This window comes from Thamnophis elegans, chromosome 10 (genome assembly GCF_009769535.1).
Source record: "Thamnophis elegans isolate rThaEle1 chromosome 10, rThaEle1.pri, whole genome shotgun sequence".
NCBI classification, from domain to species: Eukaryota; Metazoa; Chordata; class Lepidosauria; order Squamata; family Colubridae; genus Thamnophis; species Thamnophis elegans.
The window spans coordinates 55,971,918-55,995,029 of record NC_045550.1 but is presented as its reverse complement, the minus strand read 5'-3'; the positions used below and the strand labels follow the sequence as shown (position 1 = coordinate 55,995,029).

Below are 23,112 nucleotides of genomic sequence, written 5' to 3'. Positions count from 1 at the left end.
GGGAGGGGGTAAATTGAACAAAAAGCAGACTGTTTTTTTATCATTTCTGTCATCCCAAGCCCCCAGGAACTCTCTAAAAGCTTCCTAGAGGCTATGCACACCCATTTTGATGAAGGGGTGGGGTATAGCAAAAAATGCTATATTCAGTGTATAAGACGCACCCAGATTTTCAGCCTCTTTTTTGAGGGGAAAAAGGTGCATCTTATACTCTGAAAAATATGGTATATGTCACGGTGGGGGCACATGAGGATTTTAGAGATGCTTAGGTGGGCATGGCCAAAAAAAGATTGGGAACCAATGTGTTAGGCTGTCGTGAGTATGTTCTTTCTCAGACTTGCTGGGAACTATCCTACCTGATTATTTTGACCACACTTCTACAACTGCAGTATATGCATAATGCAGAATTGATGCTTTCCATAGCATTTGTCATTTTGAAAAGCACGTTAGATGTATCTTTTAATTTTAGGCCTTCGATTCTTTGGAAACAATTATTCCTCTCTTCTGAGAAGATCAATCCTGTGCTGCACAGAAAGTCAGTTTAAACGTGGAATAAAAGCCATGTTCTGCCAGCTGTGTGTTGCTCATTCTTTAATCAGTGGGTACCTTTCATATTTTCTGTGGTTTCTGTTAAGGAGATATTATGCATGGTCACATATTTTACTGTTTTGTAGCTTGAATTATTTCTGAAAACTCCTACAATGTCAACGTGGCTGGAATCGCTTTGATATACCTACAATTCCCATGTTTTTTTTTATGCAAACCCAGTGAGGTTACTTATTATAAATTATAAAATTATGAATATATGTCATCTTTAATGTGGGCAGAATTTTGCCTATTCCATTCCAGCTTTACCCTACCTAGCTTCTCAAATGATGACTGCTGCTGTTATGCCCACAATTATTACAAATGTATCTCCTGTATGGTCATCCATTTCATACCTTCATGTTCTGCCAACCACAATGTCACAAGTGGAAATCTTGGCTACTCCCTGGCGTTACTGACATGTCCTTGCACTATCACAGTACTTTAGGAAGAAATTTGTTCAACTACGCTGCTCAATCACTTTTCAATTGCTCTCTCCCACCTCAGCTCATAATTCCATCTATTAATGTGATGTTTCAGCCAAGCTATTGTCAAACATGAGATCAGCAATCTTCCACAAGTGTGCTAAACCCCTCCGGTTCAGAAATTGCTCAATTATGAGGTCAAAGCATAGAGGAAAGCTTGCGCTAAGCAGTACATCAGCAGAAGTCCCCTTGAAATTATTCCATGTCTCCCTTAGTACTGGCCACCTGATAGTCGGGCAATTTGACCAGTAGCTAAGCCTGCTCTCCCAATAATTGTCCCAGTCATTGTTTGTCCCCATATATTAAGAATAATAATTGCTAGATAGTTTCCCCACTTGTAGGTGATAGTTTTTAAAAGAAATTAAGCCCTGGACATCCAATAATTACTTTCCTTAACTTGCCCTGGGTTAAATTAGTAAGAACAGCCCCATCTCTTGGCCTCATTATATGATAGAATAAAGACTGTCCATGGGACCAAACCAGCAGAAGAGGATCTAAAAGTGAGGATCTAAAACCTGGCTGTTCCGGCAGGCCTGGAGCTGTTGAACATGGTCCAGCCCCACTTAAATGGAATGTATGGTGTGCTGTTTTTTAAATTATATTGCACGTTATTTTTTTAATTCTTATTTTTATCTTGCTATAAGCCGCCCAGAGTCCTACGGGATTGGGCGGCGTACAAATTTATTAAATTGCCAAAAAAAATGCCAAAAATCTAAAAATTCCCTAAAATATGTGCAAGGAGATTAGGAATAGGAATATAGGACTAAAGTAATAGGAATATTCTTTATTGGGCTAGTGTGATTGGACATTTGTCGCTAATGCAGAAGCTCTAAATCAGAAAGGGGTCCTACCAGTTCGGACCAGTTTGGCTGAACCAGTACTGGTATGGCGGCCTGGGTTGCTGGATCCTCAGCAACCCAGGTCTGCCACACCCCCAAATGGGTTCCCCGGTTGCCGCCACCTTCTTGTTTTTTAGATGTATGCATGCGCAGAACAATTTTAATTGAAATGCATGTACGCATGAGCAAACTGGCCAGAACCCACCCCTGCTCTAAACAGACATGCAAACAACAAAGTGGTAAGTTATAGATCATAAATCACAAGAGACAAACAACAACTGATAAATCATACCAATATGAGATTCCTATTAAGATATAATTATTATTTAATTACATATCTATTAAGATATGTGTCGTATTACATCAGATACCTCAGATTTAAAAGCAATCATTCACTTATACTGTGTTGTGCCTGAACTTTAGAAAAACTCTCTCTTCAGCCTTCCTTCTTTTGCCTTATGCCACTCAATAGAAACATATATGTTTTAGCTGTTCTGAAAGGGCATTTTTAGAAGCACTCTGCTATGAATTTGCAGATGACACCAAGCTGGCAGGAATAGCCAACACTCCAGAAGGTAGGCTAAAGATACAGAAGGATCTTGACAAACTTGAACATTGGGCACTATCTAATAAAATGAAATTCAGTGGTGAAAAGAGTAAGGTTCTACATTTAGGCAACAAAAACGAAATGCACAGGTAAAGTATAGGTGGTATCTTGCTCAACAGTAGTAACTGTGAAAAGGATCTTGGAGTCCCAGTGGACAACCATTTAAATATGAGCCAGCAGTGTGCAGCAGCTGCCAAAAAAGCCAACACAATTCTAGGCTGCATAAACAGAGAGATAGAATCAAGATCACGTGAAGTGTTAATACCACTTTATAATGCCTTGGTAAGGCCAAACATGGAATACTGCATCCAGTTTTGATCATCACAATGTAGAAAAGATGTGGAGACTCTAAAAAGAGTACAGAGAAGAGAAACAAAGATGATTGGGGACTGGAGACTAAAACATATGAAGAACAGTTGCAGGAACTGGGTATGTCAAGTTTAATAGAAAGAAGGACTAGGGGAGACATGATAGCAGTGTTCCAATATCTCAGGGGTTGTCACAAAGAAGAAGGAGCCAAGCTATTCTCCAAAGCACCTGAGGGCAGAACAAGAAGCAATGGGTGGAAACTAATCAAGGAGAGAAGCAACTTAGAACTGAGGAGAAATTTCCTGACAGTTAGAACAATTAATCAGTGGAACAGCTTGCCTCCAGAAGTTGTAAATTAATCCAACACTGGAAGTCTTTAAGAAGATGTTAGATAGCCATTTGTCTGAAACGGTATAGGATTTCCTGCCTAGGCAGGGGGTTGGACTAGAAGACCTCCAAGGTCCCTTCCAACTCTGCTATTGTATTGTATTGCATTCAACATTGCCACTGGCTCAAATTAATAAATACATTTGAGAGCCTAAATAATAAGCAGCTACACGATGTGGTCAACATTATTGGCAAAGCATGGCAGATAAGATAGGTGTTTTCAACTGTTGATAGTGTATGTTTTATTTATGGATTAATTATTATTAAATGGGAAATGGAGAAAAGTACATTTTCTGCCCTCAGTAAATAAAAAAAGGTTATAAGAAGGATATTCAACGTATAGTCCAGAATTAAGACTTCTCTACTCCACCATATTTTTTTTTGGAGGGACGAGTTCATTACCTTTGGAAAGTATATACTGTAAGCAGTAATTGTATCTTCCTATTCACATTCCTCACCAATTGGTACTAAGAGATGTATTACTGTAATCCCAATGCTGAAAATAATACCTATCCATCATGACAAGTGACCGTCAATAACTTTAGCTTCCATGAAATCATTCTAAATGCACAATGAGAAAAGGAGATAATAAATATAAGATAATATCAAAACCAAAGATACAATGATTTAAACCCAAGCAGTAGAAAAGTTACATACGGTAACTGGCCCAAATAAAACGCCCTAACTGTGCGGCCAGTTTCAGCTGCAGACCAGCCTAGAAAGACAACAGCCGTAAGGTTCTTTTTTCAGCACATTATAACTTTGAATGGTTTTAAATGTATTGTTGTAAATCGAGCACTGCTTGTACGCCTTTCCATCTTTCAGCTGCCTGTTTATGTATATTTTTTCCCAGTCATATGCCAGGATGGATGCTCTGGCATTGTTGGCAGCCATAGCAATAGCACCTAGACTTATATACCGCTTCACAGTGCTTTACAGCCCTCTCTAAGCGGTTTTACAGCATCAGCATTTTACCAACGTCGGAAGGATGAAAGGCTTGCTTCATATATATATATATGGCTAGCTGATGAGAGCTAAATAGCTTGAAATAGATCTATACTAGTCTCCCTCTATTTATTTATCAGCATAAATATAACAAATGTAACAAAAAAGGCAACAGTAAAAAATATTGGGTTTCTGTCTGGATGGACTCTTGTGACGAGCCTAATGACAGAGAGTGGAAGTGTGACCTTCCTCCCATACTTGGGCATACCAGGGGTTGTGACTCTAAGTATATACCTCCCACCCTGGCTGGCTGATAAGGAGTCGTTCTCTGTAGCTCAAATGGTTAACTCCCTGCCTGGGAGGCAATAGAGCACAGGTTCGATTCCCAAAAACTTGGGTATGGCTAGCTGATGAGAGCTAAATAGCTTGAAATAGATCTATACTAGTCTCCCTTTATTTATTTATCAGCATAAATATAACATATATATATATATATATATATGTGTGTGTGTGTGTGTGTGTGTGTGTGTGTGTGTGTGTGTGTGTTGCATTTGTGCTGATAAATAAAGGGAGACTAGTATACATCTATTTCAAGCTATTTAGCTCTCATCAGTTACCCTTACTGGGAATTGAACCTGGGCTGTATTACATATTAGGCTGTATTACATATTAGGCAGTCAGATTATAGCTGTAATACAGCCCAGGTTCGATTCCCAGTAAGGGTATGGCTAGCTGATGAGAGCTAAATAGCTTGAAATAGATGTATACTAGTCTTCCTTCATTTATTTATCAGCACAAATCCAACACAAATGTGACAAGGCAACATAAAAAAATGGCTTTCTGCCTGGATGGCTCCCAGAGTGAGCCGATAGACAGAAAAAGGAAAGCAATATCTTCCCTCCCATATTTGGGCATATCAGGGGTTGCGACACAATACATACATACATACATACATACATACATACATACATACATACATAATTTTTCCTTTTCAAAGTCATTCATAGATATACATTCTTATAATTGCTATTTAACATTTGTCTATTCATCACAGTCTCTATATTCATTCTTACACACACATATATAAAATACAGTTTGGGTCACTTTCTTGCCACCCCATGACTCCATCTTGTTTTGCCACCACCTTACTCCTTCCATCTTCTCAGCCTCCCTTCTCTGCCTTCTTCTTCCTCTCCTCTCCTCTCCTTCCTTCTTTCTTCTTCCCCTCTCTTTCCCCAGTGGTGGGTTCCGGATCCCAGTGCAACTGGTATGGTGCAACGGGGCCCGGCGTCTACCACATGAATGCTCACAGCTTACACATGTGTCCTTACCTCTTGCAACGCCTCAGCGAGCCTCCACAAGCCTCCGCGACACTCCAGCTGCTTAGCAGAGCATCGCAGAGGCGCCGTGCGCTCCATTTGCGTGCACAGAAGCGTTGAAGAGCTCAAATACAGGTAAGGAGCTCGGGCGGGTGGGTGGACCCTCCGGAGCACTGTACCGGAATGGTACCCGATGCTCCGGGCAGGCACCGGTACGCCCGTACCGAGGTGTACCACCTGCAACCCACCACTGCTTTCCCTTCTCCTCTTCCCTTCTCCTAAAAGGCTTGTTTCTTGTCTTGCATTCTGGTGCTTTGGAAAATAGTTTGACCTCTTCATCTTTGTAGGAGCCCCTCAAGTATTGGAACACTTCTGTCATGTCTCCCTTAGGGCTGTTTTTCACTAGAACCCAGTTCCTGCGACTGTTGTCTCTTTGTATTGATCTATTAGGATGAGAAGAAAAGGACATCTGGTGAACCCATAGGATGCTCACCCTTGACCAAATGCTATTAGTTGATTCTTGTCCTTATTAGCGGCCCTTCCTTAAGTAGACACTTCAGAGATCTTTCAGATTCTGAGCTATGGTCCTGTGGTCCGACTGTAGTTACCTCACCAGGTCTAGCAAGGCTCAGAAGTCTTCTCAGAATTGATGTATGGTATTTCTTGCCTCAGTCAAGAAAACAAGAAAGTGTTTCTACTACTCCTTATCCAAAGGCTGAGTGACCTGATAGCTGATTGCTCCAACAGTGTCAGTAAGAGGGCAGATCCAGGGCAGGCCCCTTGACATACATACAGTTTTCTTCAGCAGTTCTTTGTTGCTTTTCTCCCGGCTGCCTGAGGTGAATGCCTGGCATTGTTTAACAGCACAGGCAATTCTGAATTCCCTTAAATGTATCCACGGATTTAATATATATCTTTGCTGTTAGCAAATAAAGCCATGTTTCTCAATGGCATCTACTGTTGGATGGTTGGCAAAGCAGGGTTTCTGCTTTACTACGGCCTCTTAGTGTATTTTATTTCTGGGCATGTGGCATTAAGGCAAACTGATCAAAAAGTTGTTTTTGTCAGAATCCGCATTTAGCGACATGGCATAATGTAAACCAAAGTCTCTGTTTATTCCGAAAGAAAAGAAAAATTTTGAATTCCCTCAGCCTTTCCTTCCCAGGCAAGCAGTCTCTACTTTTGGAAACATTGCTTCTCAGAGTTTGTTGCAGAAAAATCAAATCCAGAAAGCACACCCAGATAACTGATTCAGCTGGATCCGTTAACTTCTTTATATACATAATAACAGATGAATAAATGTACAATAACCAATAACAGATTCTTTCAACGTGATAGAAGTTACAAGCAGAGCACAAGCAGGAGGGAACAATTAGTTTCATTTCAGAGTTCAGAGCAGAGTCATTTTTGTTTCAATTCTCAGCACACACTCAGATCTGTTTAAGCTCCCACTGGCTGACTTAGTTGATATACCCATTCATTGGCTGTCCATGTTACCATGTCTTTCCCAGTCATGAATATTCGAACATAGCTTAGCTTTGCACATGATTTTGTGAACAACTTTGCATCACCAAGGAGTGACCTTGAGTGCCAGGGTACTGGCAGTCCATCTGCTAATAAACCTGAATGCAGTAATTTTTCAGTTCCACATAGATTTTTTTTTCTTTGTGGAAAGTCTTTGGTATTCCTTCTTTGCTTTTGTCAATTTGTCCTCATGAAAGGCAATCCCTATGAAAAATAGAATTGTGACATATCATTTAGGGGTGGGGGGAACCTATATCAAAAGTGAAAGACAAATATGCACACATTCTAAGTTTGAATTCAGGAAAGCTGTCCCAAGATAGGTTGTTAACTGATAGCAGGAAGAGCTGAGCTTGTACATTATGGCAGGACATGGTTGATATAACCATGATTTGCTGAATAAGCCACAAGTACTGGGTTCATAAATGGATTGAGTTTATGGAATGGTGCGGTGGTCTAGAAGTAAATTCTCAGCTCACAATCACGAGGCTGTGAATTCAATCCCAGTTAGAGGCAGGTATTTCTCTCTCTGGGCACACTGAGAATATATCTGCTGAACAAAACTCCACATTAGTGACAGGAAGGGCATCCGGCCATTAAAACACTCCACTAGCTCCATTCAGTGGCCCAGACTCCACCACGCAATACATTATGGGGTCATTAAAAGACGATGATATATGGATTGAGCTTTTAATTCATGGTAATTGTTGTGTTCAACCTAGGCCACTGTAGTTTAATAGATAAATTGTGCTACGATTAAACTAATCCATAATTTTAAAAGAGTGGCCATCCTCTAATGCTTTCCAGACCCAACTATCAGTATGTAGAATCCGCCCCATGTCAGTGTTGGAGTAGAAACAATACCAATATTATTTATTTGTTTGCTTATTTATTTATGGATTTTGCAAGAAAGCCTTTAAATAGATAAGTTAAACTCCTCTAGGAAGGTCATCAGTCTTGATTGAAAGACGTTACAAACTTAACAGCTCCATATTTCCTGTTTTGCCCAATTTCAGACTACTCTTCCCAATATCATCCTAAATAAGAGGACAAGGAGATTGAGAGTAAGTTTGAAGTAGCGTTTAAAGATATTTGACTAGGAGAACTGAGTTCTAGTTCTACCACATGCACAAAACTAGCTGGGTTACTTCAGGCCATTTATCCACCACAAGACTGGGCAGTTAAAAAAAGAAGAAATCCTTGAGAAAATGCTGGTAAGCCTATCTTGTCCCAGGTAAAGTTCACTTAAAGAAATCTGTGCAATGGGATAAGGAATTGCAGAGAAACCAAATCTTATAACAATATTTGATTGAATTAAACCTAAGACAGAAGTAAAGGAAGAAATAGGTGATCAAGGTTAAAATAAGATCTCCCCACCCCCCACAATGTTCTAACAACTCTTTATGGACTTTTGCTGATATCAGGGCTGATATTTTAGAGATTTACCTATAGATAAGGAACCAGACTTGAGATAAGGAGATATTTAACCTCACGGGGGGAGAAGAATTATGAAATTGGTTTGTAACTGTTGTGAAGGTTGGAAATTACTTATTTATGTATTCCTTTTCTTTATTGTCATTTCTTGTTTCTCTTTTTCTTCTTTCTTTCCATTCTCTTCTTTTTCTTGTTTGCATTAGTTTTTACTATGGTAATTAAAATCTTAGTAAGATTATATATACTTTATTCATTAAACATGAAACTCAGGCAACTGAGCATTCAACAATGCATTACAAATACCAGTGACTGGAGCTAATAGTTGATACGGTTTACTGCCAGCATCCTAGGTATTAACCAAGTACCTTCTTAAAATATAAGATTTTCCCAGTAGCACAGGGTTTTTTTTTTTTTTTTTTGCAGTTCCACTGGTGTTATGGCAGGAAGCTTTGGTGTTATTTGCAATTTGTTGATGTATCTTGTAAAATTCTTGGACATGGTGCCAAGTGCCCCGATGACAATGAGATTATTATTATTATTATACAATTGTATCACAGCGGCCAGTTGTTTCGCCGGATTTGGCATTGGTTACTAGTCGGGCCCCACCCAGGGGCCTAGGACGTCGTAACGTATTTTCGTAATATGCTTGCAGATCCAAGCAGTGCGGCTTTTTGCATTTGACTGATGGTGATTTTGTCAATTTTTAACTGTTTTAAATGTAATTCCAGTGCTTTTGGAATAGCAATAGCAATAGCAATAGCAATAGCAATAGCAGTTAGACTTATATACCGCTTCATAGGGCTTTCAGCCCTCTCTAAGCAGTTTACAGAGTTGGCATATTGCCCCCACAATCTGGGTCCTCATTTTACCCACCTCGGAAGGATGGAAGGCTGAGTCAACCCTGAGCCAATGAGATTTGAACCGCCGAGCTGCAGAACTAGCAGTCAGCTGAAGTGGCTGCAGTACTGCACCCTAATCACTGCGCCACCTCGGCTCTTGCACCCAGTGTGCAAATTACTACTGGAATTACCCCTGCTGGTTTGTGCCATAATCGTTGAATTTCAATTTTTAAGTCCTGGTATTTCGCGATTTTTTCATATTCCTTCTCGTCGACCCTGCTATCACCTGGTATTGCGATGTCTATGATTGTTTTTCTCAACCAGTGTGATGTCTGGTGTATTATGAGCCAGTATTTTGTCCGTTTGTATGCGAAAATCCCACAAGATCTTGACCATCTGATTTTCGGTGACTTTTTCAGGCTTATGTTCCCACCAGTTTGTTGCTGTTTTAATATTATAATTTTTGCACAAATTCCAATGGATCATTTGTGCTACTGAATTGTGCCACAATTTATAATTCAGGTCTATATTATTATTGTCTATTATTGTTGTTGTTGTTGTTGTTGTTGTTGTTGTTGAAAGAAAAACAAGTTACTGGATGGATGGGAGTCCCAAATAATGAATAAGTAAAGTTGTTATTCCAGTCTGATTTTCTCTGAGCCCTTTCCCAATGGGAGAGGGTGACTCCTATAAATTTGGGATGTGAATCACAAATTCTTTACTCCTTCATTTTATTCGGCATGTGCAACTTTATCTCTGGAGTGTTCATATTTAAAACAACATAAAAGTTCAACCAGCTTCCTTAGCTTTGAACAAAATCTTGAATGGTATGAATATGACCTTGAGAGAAGATAAAATTCATTTTCTTATTATCGTTCAGATAATTCACTAATGTCTATCTTCCTCCCACCAAAGGCTTAGACCTGCTGCAGTGGGAAATGTTTACAAATGTTCTTTTCCTACATTAAAATTTATTCTCTCAGGGTGATACAGACAATGCATTCTGGAACTCATTTATTTTTTTTCTAATTAATATTCAATCCCGAAATATGTTATCTTTGCATGACTGTGCAATTATTAAGGGGGGAAATATCATCCATGAAGGTAATTATTTTTCATCTTTTCCTCATCTTTTTGTGCTTTTTAAATAGTAGCTCAAGTTTAAAAAAATAGGCTGTATCATCTGTCTTTTCCCCATTCCTTCTTCTCCTTCTTTTTCAGGCTATGATTGAAGAAGCTATCACAAGGGCAGAATATTTTTCAGTGATGTATACTCCCTTTGCCATAAAAATAAAGGTTGAAAACACAGACAAGCTAAAGGAAGTTTTTATAAAAAAGCATCCTGACTATGTGGAATACATATATACAGGTGACAATATGGCACAATCCTTCAAAATTAAGCTTGCTATCATTGATGGATGGGTTTGGGGGAGAATGACAAAAAAATAGTGAACAATTATCAGATCTGGCCCAGGCAGGGGTGGGTTCCTGCCAGTTCCAAGCTCTTCTATAGAAGAGGTTCCACAAATCTACAGTGCCGTTTAGAACAGGTTCCAGCTCCCTCCCACCGCCCATCCGAACATCATCAAGATGAAGAGCGAGAGGACGAATTCTGGGAGTTGAAGTCCGCAAGTCTTAAAGCTGTCAAATTTGAACACCTCTGGGGGTTTTTTTCTAAAGGTTTAGGGGTGCAAGGGTCTTGTAACTTGACAGCTTTAAGACTTGCGTGCTTCAAATGCCAGAATTTCTGAGCCAACATTTTGGTTGCTAAGCAAGAGCGTTGTTTCACCACATTTTACAAGTTGGTCATGCCTACCCAGTCACATGGCTGACAAGCCACTCCCACCCGGTCACATGACCAGCAAGCCACTCCCACAAAGCAGGCCACACCTACAGAAGAGATTCTAAAAAAAATTGAAACCCACCACTGGGCCCAGGTGACATTTGACTTCACACAACCCCATTTTGTTTGCTATCAGCAAGTGGTTTCCCCCTACTTTACCTCATTACTGATAGTCTTCGACCTACGGTCACAATTCGGCCCAAAATTTATGTTACTAAGCAAGACAGTCATTCAGTTACTTTTGCCTCATTTTACGATCTTTCTTGCCACCATTGTGAAGTGAATCACTGCAGTTGTTAAATTAATAAACACAAAGATTGACTGAATCCAGTTTTCCCATTGAATTTGTTTGTCGGAATGTCACAAAAGGTGATCGCATGAACCTGGGACATTTCAACCGTCATAAAATATGAACCAGTTGCCAAGTGGCTGAATTTTGATCAGATGACTATGGGAAGGCGAAAATACAGGGGGGAAAATGTGTGAAACACAATCATTAGTCTTTTTTTTCCCAGTGCAATTGTAACTTCAAATGGTCACTAAATTAATAATTGTAGGCCGAATACTACCTATGCTGGACAGGAACAACATTTCAAAAAGCATTTCTTGCACACACAAAAAAGGAGGATTTTCCTAGGTGTCACGGTAGCCTCCCTCAGTAACCAAGAAAAAAACCACTCAACTCCATTTTGCAGAATTAAGAGTACTTTTACTGGTCACGAGTAGATAGCAGCTAGGCAAAGCAAGATCTGAGGCAAAAACGTGCGTAATCATAGATATCAATATGTGACCCAACTCCCTCCCCTTGGTAACCCCAACCCAAAGTCCAATCCAAACACCCCACAGGTGTCATGTGGGAGACATCTTCAAAAAGCATCATCAGGTTGGTATGCCGGAAAGTTGGCCTTGGCGGCAAATCCTCTATCTGCAACATGTGTAGTAGATGGTGAGAACAACTCCCTTTTTACAGTCACTCCTGCACTGAACACTTCCCCACCCAAATACCATGCCCCCCCCCTCCCTGTTTCAATGGCAGCCAAAAGCAAGCAGCAAAACAGAGGCCGACAATAGGTTTCTTTACAAGGTATTCCCTTATAGGCCCCATAAAGCAAGTGAAACCACTGCTGAGTGAATAGGTGGACTGTTGAATATTCATAGAGGGAAAGACATGTAGATTAAATAATACTCATTCAATGACCGGGCAGGCAGCCATCTGAAGACACAAAAATAAGTGCAATAAAATAAGAAGCAGCTAACGATTTTCAGCCCAACCAGAGAGAAGGTTTCTTGCATTGAAAAATTAAATTCCTTACTCATTCCTTTCAAGAAAAACAGTTTAATTTATTACAATGCATACTTGTCTTCTGTGATGCTTACATGGGAGTCCGTTCTGATGTGTGTGGAAATTTGGTAAATGGGAATAACAAATATCAATGGCTGTCTTACCATAGTCAATGCTCTCCCTTCCCTTTCTTTCTTTCTTCTTTCCAGACCCTCATGGATTGCACAGTTTGCCACAAACAGCTGATTGGTCTTGTCTATCTCCTCAATCCTATTTGCTGACCCTGGGCCTGAAAAGCAAAGAAATTGGAAAATTTTTAGAAAAAATGTCTTGTAGAAAACTGCCAACGTTTTCAGGTGGTAAAATCTCTCTCTCCCTCTCCCTCTCCCTCTCCCTCTCCCTCTCCCTCTCTCTCTCTCTCTCTCTCTCTCTCTCTCTCTCTCTCTCCCTCCCTCCCTCCCTCCCTATCCCTCACCCCTCATTCTATCCGATTTCTATTTAAGATGCTGTTTCTCAATCTCAGCCATTTTAAGATATGTGGCTCCCAACTCCAAGAATTCCCTGCTGGGGAATTTTGGGAGCTGAAGTCTGCTCATCTTAAAGTTGTCAAGGTTGAGAAACACTGCCTTAAGGCTAAATCACCATCAGTTTCATGTATTTTCCCTTATGTGCATCTCCAAAGTTAGGAAAAACAATTTGGTGAAGAAGATTTGAGCAGGTCAGTTCTTACTGATACAGAGTTTTGCACAATTTTACTAAGTAGCAAAACATGTACATCGATGTATGCACACAAACACACCCCCACAAACATATATACACATTTTGAACTTTACAAGATAGATTGTAGATAAATTTACAAATGTTTTTAGTGGTTCCTTAAATATTCCTATCCTCATGATATACCCATATAGATAAATGTATGGGCATATCTGAGTAAGGTCATGTTTACTGCCTTAATTTATTTGCAAACAGCATAATTGATACCAATTACACAACAGCACGAGTCAAATAAAGTGGGATCAGCTTTCTCTCATCTTTATGATCTAATTGATTAGAAGCTATTTTCCTTTGGTAGGAGCAAAAAAAAATTTTTTCTTCTGTTGAGAGACCAATCAGTAATTAATTTGGTGATCATTTGAGAACTGTCTTTCACCTACACATAGCAAATAATAATAATAATAATAATAATACCTTTAAATATAAATATTCAGTATATATATTCAGATTGAACAGCCAAGAAACAGATATAAAAAGAGATAAAGATCTTAGAGAGGAATATGGGAAACAAGTCAAAAATAAAAAGGCATAGCAATTAAAGTATTGAAGCGGGCAAGAAATGATGTATAGAAAATTTTTTGTTTTTGGTGTTGTTTTTATTTGATTGGATTTTTCCTCTCTCTTTCCTTTTTTTCTTTGTAGGTAGGTGACATGATTAGAAATTAGGTAGGATAGAAAGATAATGTTTTTTAACAAAGGATGACATGATTAAAAGTTAGAATAAAAGATAGAAATAAGAGAAAAGAAGAATATTTAATAAAATGAGAGCAATAATAAGAGAAAACATAGAATAATTGAATAATGACAGATTGCAATGCAGATTAGTAATGCAAATATGCATTACTATTAGAAATATATAAGTTGGTTGAAAGTAATTAATATGACTAATAGTAATATACATACATACGGTACATACATACATACATATTCAGTGTAATATTTTTTTTGCCTCCTCACTAGAGCACAAAGCTCCTTTCAGCCCTATCACAAAAGATGAGGCTGAGAGACACCTGGAGACCATCGGAAAAAGGATCTTACCAATAATGGATTTTATTAGAGGCACCAAATTAACAGTGAGTAAGGTTATGTTTCCCTGAGACGCTTGCCTCAGTCCGCTGTTACCTACAGTTAAACATCTTATCCAGTTAATGAGGAAAAGAACTACTTAGCTTAAATCTGCAACTCAGCTATGTCAAAGTATCTAAAGACGTAGCCCCTTTGGTAATAGTTAGCGTCCTTTGAATTGAATTTCCATATTTCACCTTAAATGAGTTAGTGAATTGGATTTTAAGAGCAAGTAGGCTTAAACGGAAGTAAATCTTTGGGCTTATAACTTAAAAGGAAGTTAAAGTTTCAGCCTGATGTCTTCCAAAGTGTATGATGAACTAGTTTATCCCTTCCTTACCTAAATCTCTTGTACCTCTTTTGCAACTTAGGGAATTTTCAGATTTCAGAAAAGGCAATTATAGCTGCGACTTTCTTCTAGAAAATATTTTGAAAGTTTAAAGATTTTTTTTTTAAAGGAATAAGTAAGGCTATCCTATTTACTGAAACCTGTTCGCTGTTCTCCACTCCGAGGGAGGTGCTCTTTTTGTATGTTCTGTCCAATCCCTTCAAAAGAATTGGGAGGGGGTGAAAAAACATGTGGCTGTTTGATGATTTCTCCAAGTTTCTGATGAAAAGAGACTTCTAATTTTTCAAAAGCAAGAAGACCACAAAGAAATTTAGATCAAGACCCTTTTCGAAGGCTTCAAAGTGAAGACTTGCTTTGGCTCACCATCACATTATCACTTAAGACCGCATTCTTATACCTCCCTATAAGAAACTGAGGGGCATTTCTTAGCAGACCTGGGTACAATTGCACTATAAGACAATTATGTCCTTATATTCTTAGCATCCCAGTCAGAGGTGGGTTCCTACCAGTTTGCACCTATTCGGTAGAACCGGTTCGTCAAATCTATCGGACCGGTTAGAAGAGTTTCCACCAGTGGACCCAGAAAGCAGGCCACACCTACAGAAGAGGTTCCAAAATTTTTTGAAACCCACCACTGCTAAAGGATTAGGGGTGCAAGGATCTTGTAACTTGACAGCTTTAAGACTTGCATGCTTCAATGCCAGAGTTTCTGAATAGCTACTTGGAACGACCTAAGTACTAATTCATAATTTCATATCCAGTCACATGGGCGGCAAGCCACTCCCATCCAGTCACATGGGTGGCAAACCACTCCCACAAAAGAGGTCACACCCACAGAGTAGGTTCGAACAATTTTTGAAACCCACCACTGATCCCAGCCAACTGAATTAATGTATTAATCTTTGTAGCGCGCATGATGCTACATCCAGCGCGCATGACGGCATGAACCATGTGCACGAGCGATCCTGCAGTAATGTCAGCTGAAACCCACCCCTGGTACCACCCAGAAAATAGGTAAATACAGGAACCAAGTCTAGTGGGTTGTTTGAGGCTGCCATTGTGCAAGAGATTCACTACATTTAAATAATAATAATAATAATAATAATAATAATAATAATAATAATAATAACAACTCCGCCGTTGCCGGTCCCAAGCCCGGATGAGAAAGGAGGAAGGTTGGGATCAGGTTGGCATCTGGTCCCGTAAAAAAAAACCCGCCAACCCATACAATATGGTGAAAAAAACGAATAAGAATTCCATACCGCATCGGTCGTCGCGCGGGTTAACAAGGGCCGCGGCGGATGTTGGGGTCCCTGGACATCCGTCGACAAGTGGGCTACAAGTGGACCAGCCAACAAAACGACAAAAATATAGTGCAGATGAAAACCGTGCCATAATGGCCTGTTACTACAACTCAGAGCCAGAAAAAAGAGGATATTTAAAGCGAATGTATGAATTATGGAAACAACAATATCCAGATTCAAATGTTAGTGAACAACGACTAGCAGATCAAAGGCGATTTATTATACGGAATAAAGTGTTTAGTGAAGTTGAACATGAGGAAATTCAGGCAAATTGCAAAACCCAAAAAACAATATCACAAGCGGAAATAACTGATATTCAAGACACAACTAAAGACACTATAGTAGAACTCCCAGAAGAAGCTCTCAGGGAGGAAATAACATCACCACCACTAGAACCAGTTATCACTGAACCAACTGATGAACTAACTCAAAAACAAAAAGAATTGAAGGATAAGATCATGGAGCATTTTCTGCTTAATGAGGAAAGGCAACGTTTACCATCACTAAAAACTGTGCCTAAGAAAATTTTGGCCCCTATCATGAAAATGGTTAATGCAGTGTTTTCAACAATTGAACCGGGATCCATCTTGGAAACAAACCAGTTAATGTACAGCGCAGCTGTAATAGTCACTAACGAACTAGGCATTAAAATTAAAGTACCTAGTCACACAACAGAAAAAGCATCAAAGCCAAAGTGGAAAATCCGTCTAGAACAAAAAATCAAAAAATTAAGGGCAGATGCTAGTAACTTAAAGAACATGCATGAGCAACGGCTTAAAAACAACAAAATCATAGATCGGCTAATCAGAAGATATAGATTGGATACAAGAAACATCAATGAAGCTGTAGAGATTGTAAAACAGCAGATAACAGCAACAGCTAGAAAAATTGAAAGATATGAGGCACGAATCATCCAATATAAACAAAATCAGCAATTTCGATCAGACCAAAGGCGTTTTTATCAAAGTCTTAATGTGAATGGTGACACCAAAAGTGAAAAACCAGAAAAGCAGGCCACAGTTGAAAGAATTGTGGGAAAATGCAAAGGACTACAACAAGGAAGCAAAGTGGATACATGACTTTGAGAAAAGCATTGGCAACAAACAAATGCAAGTATTAGAAATAACAACTGAGATGATCAAAAATCGAGTTAAAAAGGTAAAGAATTGGACATCACCTGGAAAGGACCAATTACATGGTTTCTGGCTCAAATATCTGACCAGTTTACATGCAATATTGGCCAGGCAACTGAATGAAATTTTACAAAAGGGCCAAATTGATGAATGGTTGACAACTGGAAAAACATACTTGATTCAGAAAGATCCAACTAAAGGAACAACACCTGAAAACTATAGACCAATAACATGCTTACCAACAACCTTCAAATTACTCACAGGCATTATTGCAGATAACATGATGGATTATTGGAAACAAACAACATCTTGCCAGTAGAGCAAAAAGGCAACAAAAGAAGGAGCAGGGGCACAAAAGATCAGCTTCTAATTGATAAAATGATATTAGAAAATTGTAAGAACAGAAAAACGAACTTGAATATGGTCTGGATTGATTACAAAAAGGCATTTGACTCACTGCCACATAGTTGGATCATAAAATGCTTAGAAACAACTGGCATTAGCAAAAATATTACATCCTTTACTGAAAAGGCAATGAAACAATGGAGAACTGAGTTGGCAGTAGGGAATGAGAGCTACGGAATGGTTAATATCAAGCGAGGAATTTTCCAGGGTGATTCACTTTCACCTCTTCTCTTCATCATCGCAATGATCCCACTATCAGTAATCTTAAAAAAAATGAAATTAGGCTACCAAACAGCCAAAAAAGCTGAAAAAATTTCGCATTTACTATATATGGATGATTTGAAACTCTATGGAAAGTCAGAAATAGAAATCCAATCATTGACAAATACAGTCCGAGTATTCAGCACCGATATTTCAATGCAGTTTGGCATGGAAAAATGCGCCACTGTATCCATAAAAAGGGGCAAAATCACTGCATCTGAGGGAATTGAAATGCCCAATGGCCAACTAATTAAATGCAAAGAAAATGAAGCCTACAAATACTTAGGCATTCTGCAGTTGGATAACATCAAGCATGGAGAAGTAAAAACTATTGTCAGGCGAGAGTACACCAACAGAGTTAGGAAAATTTTAAAATCTAAATTGAATGGTGGAAATACAATCAAGGCCATAAATACCTGGGCAATACCAGTTATAAGATACACAGCTGGAATAGTTAACTGGACACAAGCTGATTTGGACCTTTTGGACCGAAAAACCAGGAAACTAATGACAATACACTACAGTTTACATCCACGTGGTGATACTGATAGACTATATCTGCCCCGAAAATCAGGTGGCAGAGGATTATTACAAGTGAAGCAAACAGTTGAAGAAGAAAAACATGCACTGGCTGATTATTTAAAAGACACTCAAGAACATCTATTAATCGAAGTAAAGAACAAAAATCTACTGAAGGCCCAACAGACAAAACAAGAATACAGAAAAGATGTGATAAAATCAAGAATGGAGAGTTGGCAGAACAAAGCACTGCATGGTCAATTTCTGGAAAAAATAAAAGATAAAGTGGACAGTGAACAAACTTGGTTATGGTTAAAAACAGGTACATTAAAGAAAGAAACAGAGTCACTAATCCTGGCTGCGCAAGAGCAAGCTATCCGCACAAATGCCATTAAGGCCAAAATCGAAAAATCCTCTGATGATGCCAAATGCAGACTTTGCAAAGAAGCTGATGAAACTGTTGATCACATACTCAGCTGCTGTAAAAAAATCACGCAGACTGATTATAAATTGCGGCACAATTCAGTAGCACAAATGATCCATTGGAATTTGTGCAAAAATTATAATATTAAAACAGCAACAAACTGGTGGGAACATCAGCCTGAAAAAGTCACCGAAAATCAGATGGTCAAGATCTTGTGGGATTTCCGTATACAAACCGACAAAATACTGGCGCATAATACACCAGACATCACACTGGTTGAGAAAAATAAGGTCACAATCATAGACATCACAATACCAGGTGATAGCAGGGTCGCCGAGAAGGAACATGAAAAAATCGCAAGATACCAGGACTTAAAAATCGAAATTCAACGACTATGGCACAAACCAGCAGTGGTAATTCCAGTGGTAATTGGCACACTGGGTGCTATTCCAAAAGCACTGGAATTACATTTAAAACAGTTAAAAATTGACAAAATCACCATCAGTCAAATGCAAAAAGCCGCACTGCTTGGATCTGCACGCATATTACGAAAATACGTTACGACGTCCTAGGCCCCTGGGTGGGGCCCGACTAGTAACCAATGCCAAATCCGGCGAAACAACTGGCCGCTGTGATACAATTGTACAATAATAATAATAATAATAACTTTGATCATTTTGCCTCCTCAACATTTCATCAATGAGACTCTGACCATGTAGTACCCTCCAGATGAGTTGAATAATGTCATATTGGCAACATGACCTTTGGCTGTGTTAGCTGCCCTCACAGCAGAGCTAAAATAGCTTGGGGAAAGCTGGCCTAGATTTGGAGTAACTCTTTTGAAACCTTGTTAATTGATGGGAACCAACCAATAGAAGGTTCCTACACCAACGGAGAAAAAATAGCCAATGGCAATAGCCATGGTTAGAATGTAGTACTGCTGGCCATTTCTGTTGACTGCTGGCTGCAGTTCAGCAGTTTGGCAGTTCGATCCTGACGGGGCTCAAGGTTGACTCAGCCTTCCATCCTTCCAAGGTCAGTTAAATGAGGACCCAGCTTGTTGGGGGCAATCGGCTGACTCTGTAAACTGCTTAGAGGGGGCTGTAAAGCACAGTGAAGCAGTATATAAGTCTAAGTGCCGTTGCTATTTAGGCTTTTATATCACCCCATAGTGCTTTACAATACTCTTTGGGCAGTTTACAATGTAGAAGTATTATTTGCATATTTCCTCCAACCATCTGGGTCCTCATTTTACTGACCTTGGAAGGAGGAAAGGGTGAGTCAACCTTGAGCCCCATCGGGATCAAACTTCAGACTGTGGGCAGAGTTTGCATGCAATACAGGTACTCCTCAACTTATCACCACAGTTGAGCCCTAAATTTATGTTGCCTAGTGAGAAATTTGTTACGTAAGTTTTGACCCATTCTATGACTTTTCCCATCACATTTGTTAAGTGAATCACTGCAGTTCTTAAATTAGCACCATGGTTGATTCTGGTTTCCCCGTTAACTTTGCTTGTCAGAAGGTTGCAAAAGGAGATGACATAACCCAGGGACACTGCAGCCATCACAAATATGGATCAGTTGTCAAGCATCCAAATGTAATAGCAATAGCCATAGCAGTTAGACTTATATACCGCTTCATAGGGCTTTCAGCCCTCTCTAAGCGGTTTACAGAGTCAGCATATTGCCCCCAACAACAATCCGGGTCCTCATTTTACCCACCTCGGAAGGATGGAAGGCTGAGTCAACCTGAGCCGCTGAGATTTGAACAGCCGAACTGCAGAACTGCAGTCAGCTGAAGTAGCCTGCAGTGCTGCATTTAACCACTGTGTCACCTCAGCTCTTGTAAGTCATATGTAAGTCATATGACCATGAGGATGCTGCAACGATGGTAAGTGGGGGAAATGGTCATACGTTACTTTTTCCAGCACCTTTGTAACTTTGAACAGTCACTAAATGAACTGTTGTGAAATCAAGGACTATTTGCACTGCATTTTAACCAGGAATTAATAGGAAGATCACTTGAACCAATTTCCTTTTCCTGGGAGGTTCCCGGGTTGACCAAAAAGGCATCCTGGTTTTGATTACTGCTTATTTTTGACTTTTAGATTTTTGAGTGGAGGTGGGGGAGGGGTTGTTTCAAAGGTGGTATTCAGCAGGTTCTGACCAGTTCTGGAGAACCACTAGCGGAAATTTTGAGTAGTCCGGAGAACTGGTCCCACCCCCATCTATTCTCCACCTCCCAAGTCCCAGCTGCCATGTCCACCATGTCACATCCACCAAGCCATGCCACGCCCACCAAGCCATGCCACACCCACCAAGCCATGCCACACCCATCAAGCCATGCCACACCCACCAAGCCATGCCACACCCACCATGCCATGCCATGCCCACCAAGCCATGTCACACTCACTAGGCCATGCCACACCCACCAAGCCATGCCACGCCCACCAAGCCATGCCACACCCATCAAGCCATGCCATGCCCACCAAGCCAGGCCACACCCACCAAGCCATGCCATGCCCAGCAAGCCATGTCACACCCCCTAGGCCATGCCACACCCATCAAGCCATTCCATGCCCACCAAGCCATTCTATGCCCACCAAGCCATGTCACACCCACCAAGCCATGCCATGCCCACCAAGCCATGCCACACCCACCAAGCCATGCCATGCCCACCAAGCCATGTCACACTCACTAGGCCATGCCACACCCACCAAGCCATGCCACACCCACCAAGCCATTCTATGCCCACCAAGCCATGCCACACCCACCAAGCCATGCCATGCCCACCAAGCCATGCCACACCCATCAAGCCATGCCACACCCACCAAGCCATGCCACACCCACCATGCCATGCCATGCCCACCAAGCCATGTCACATTCACTAGGCCATGCCACACCCACCAAGCCATGCCACGCCCACCAAGCCATGCCACGCCCATCAAGCCATGCCATGCCCACCAAGCCATGCCACACCCACCAAGCCATGCCATGCCCACCAAGCCATGTCACACACCCTAGGCCATGCCACACCCATCAAGCCATTCCATGCCCACCAAGCCATTCTATGCCCACCAAGCCATGTCACACCCACCAAGCCATGCCATGCCCACCAAGCCATGCCACACCCACCAAGCCATGCCATGCCCACCAAGCCATGTCACACTCACTAGGCCATGCCACACCCACCAAGCCATGCCACACCCACCAAGCCATGCCATGCCCACCAAGCCATGCCACACCCACCAGGCCATGCCACGCCCACCAAGCCATTCCATGCCCACCAAGCCATGTCACACCCACCAAGCTATGTCATGCCCACCAAGCCATGCCACGCCCACCAAGCCATGCCATGCCCACCAAGCCATGCCACGCCCACCAAGCCATGCCACGCCCACCAAGCCATGCCATGCCCACCAAGCCATGTCACACCCACCAGGCCATGCCACGCCCACCAAGCCATGCCACACCCACCAAGCCATGCCATGCCCTCTAAGACATGCCACGCCCACCAAGCCATGCCCATAAAACCGGTAGTAAAAAAATTGAATCACACAACTGGGTTGTTTGCTTGTTTTTGGCTTTTGCTCAACAGGACCTGGCTGGAAGGCCATTTCTGTTTGCTGACTTCATTCCTTTTAAAAGTCCGTTTTCAAATGCCTTGTGCCAAACCTTTTCCTCACCCCTTCAGCCCAGTTGCCAAGTCTTTTATCCTCTGCTAAATCACCAAGTTCATTGTGCCTGAAGCCTTCATTTCAGCTCCCTCTTTACTTAACCTTTGCAGTACCAGGACAAGGTGTTTTTAGCTTCTCCTTGGCCACTTTCTTAGTCTCTTTGCTGCTTTTTAGTTGTCTCTTGATCTCCGCCATCACTTAGGTAATTTCCATCATGAGCTTCATATCCCCGTGGGCTCTTATCGCTGCCAAAGGCACTTATTTTCACTCTCTGTCGGCATTTTCTTCCTTACCGCTGAAATACAACCCCTGACAGCATTCAACCTGCTATAAACCTCTCCTTCTCCCCACCCTCTTAAATATGAGAATGAGGCTTGGGGCTTATTTCTTCCAGCATGGACTTAGGGAAAATTGCCTTATTTATTCAACAGTAGCCAGATTAGCTCTTCAATTTGATTTTTTTTTTTTAGCCCAAATGTATGGAGGTGCAGGCAAGGGAAGCCAGAATGCCCTCCATTCAGTAAATGTGCAGCCAAGATTTATTACAGCTTTCATCCTGATCTGCTCATTTACCACCTACGAGGTACTTGGCTCCCGGCCAATCCATAAGAAATATTGTGTTCCCACTGAAGGCTGATATGATGTAGCCCTGACTTGTATCACGCTCCTGGGATTCAAGGTAGACAAGATGATTCGCAGCTGCATCACCCATCTCTTTAAATGCTAATAAAACTGAGGATGGGGATACTGATTCATCCTGGAACCACACTTAGGGAATGGAACACCTCTCTGTATCACATCCCC

The 23,112-nt window shown here is 40.9% G+C and overlaps 1 protein-coding gene across 1 annotated transcript in view; it reads left to right on the top strand.

The window, feature by feature from the left end:
- Window positions 1–23,112, top strand: part of SPATA16 (spermatogenesis associated 16) — a 207,455-nt gene that overhangs the window by 134,075 nt on the left and 50,268 nt on the right. Inside the window, exons 5-7 of the mRNA XM_032224818.1 lie at window positions 10,489–10,636; window positions 12,602–12,748; window positions 14,130–14,242. Coding sequence (XP_032080709.1) covers window positions 10,489–10,636; window positions 12,602–12,748; window positions 14,130–14,242 — 408 coding nt within the window. The remainder of the gene's footprint in view (window positions 1–10,488; window positions 10,637–12,601; window positions 12,749–14,129; window positions 14,243–23,112) is intronic.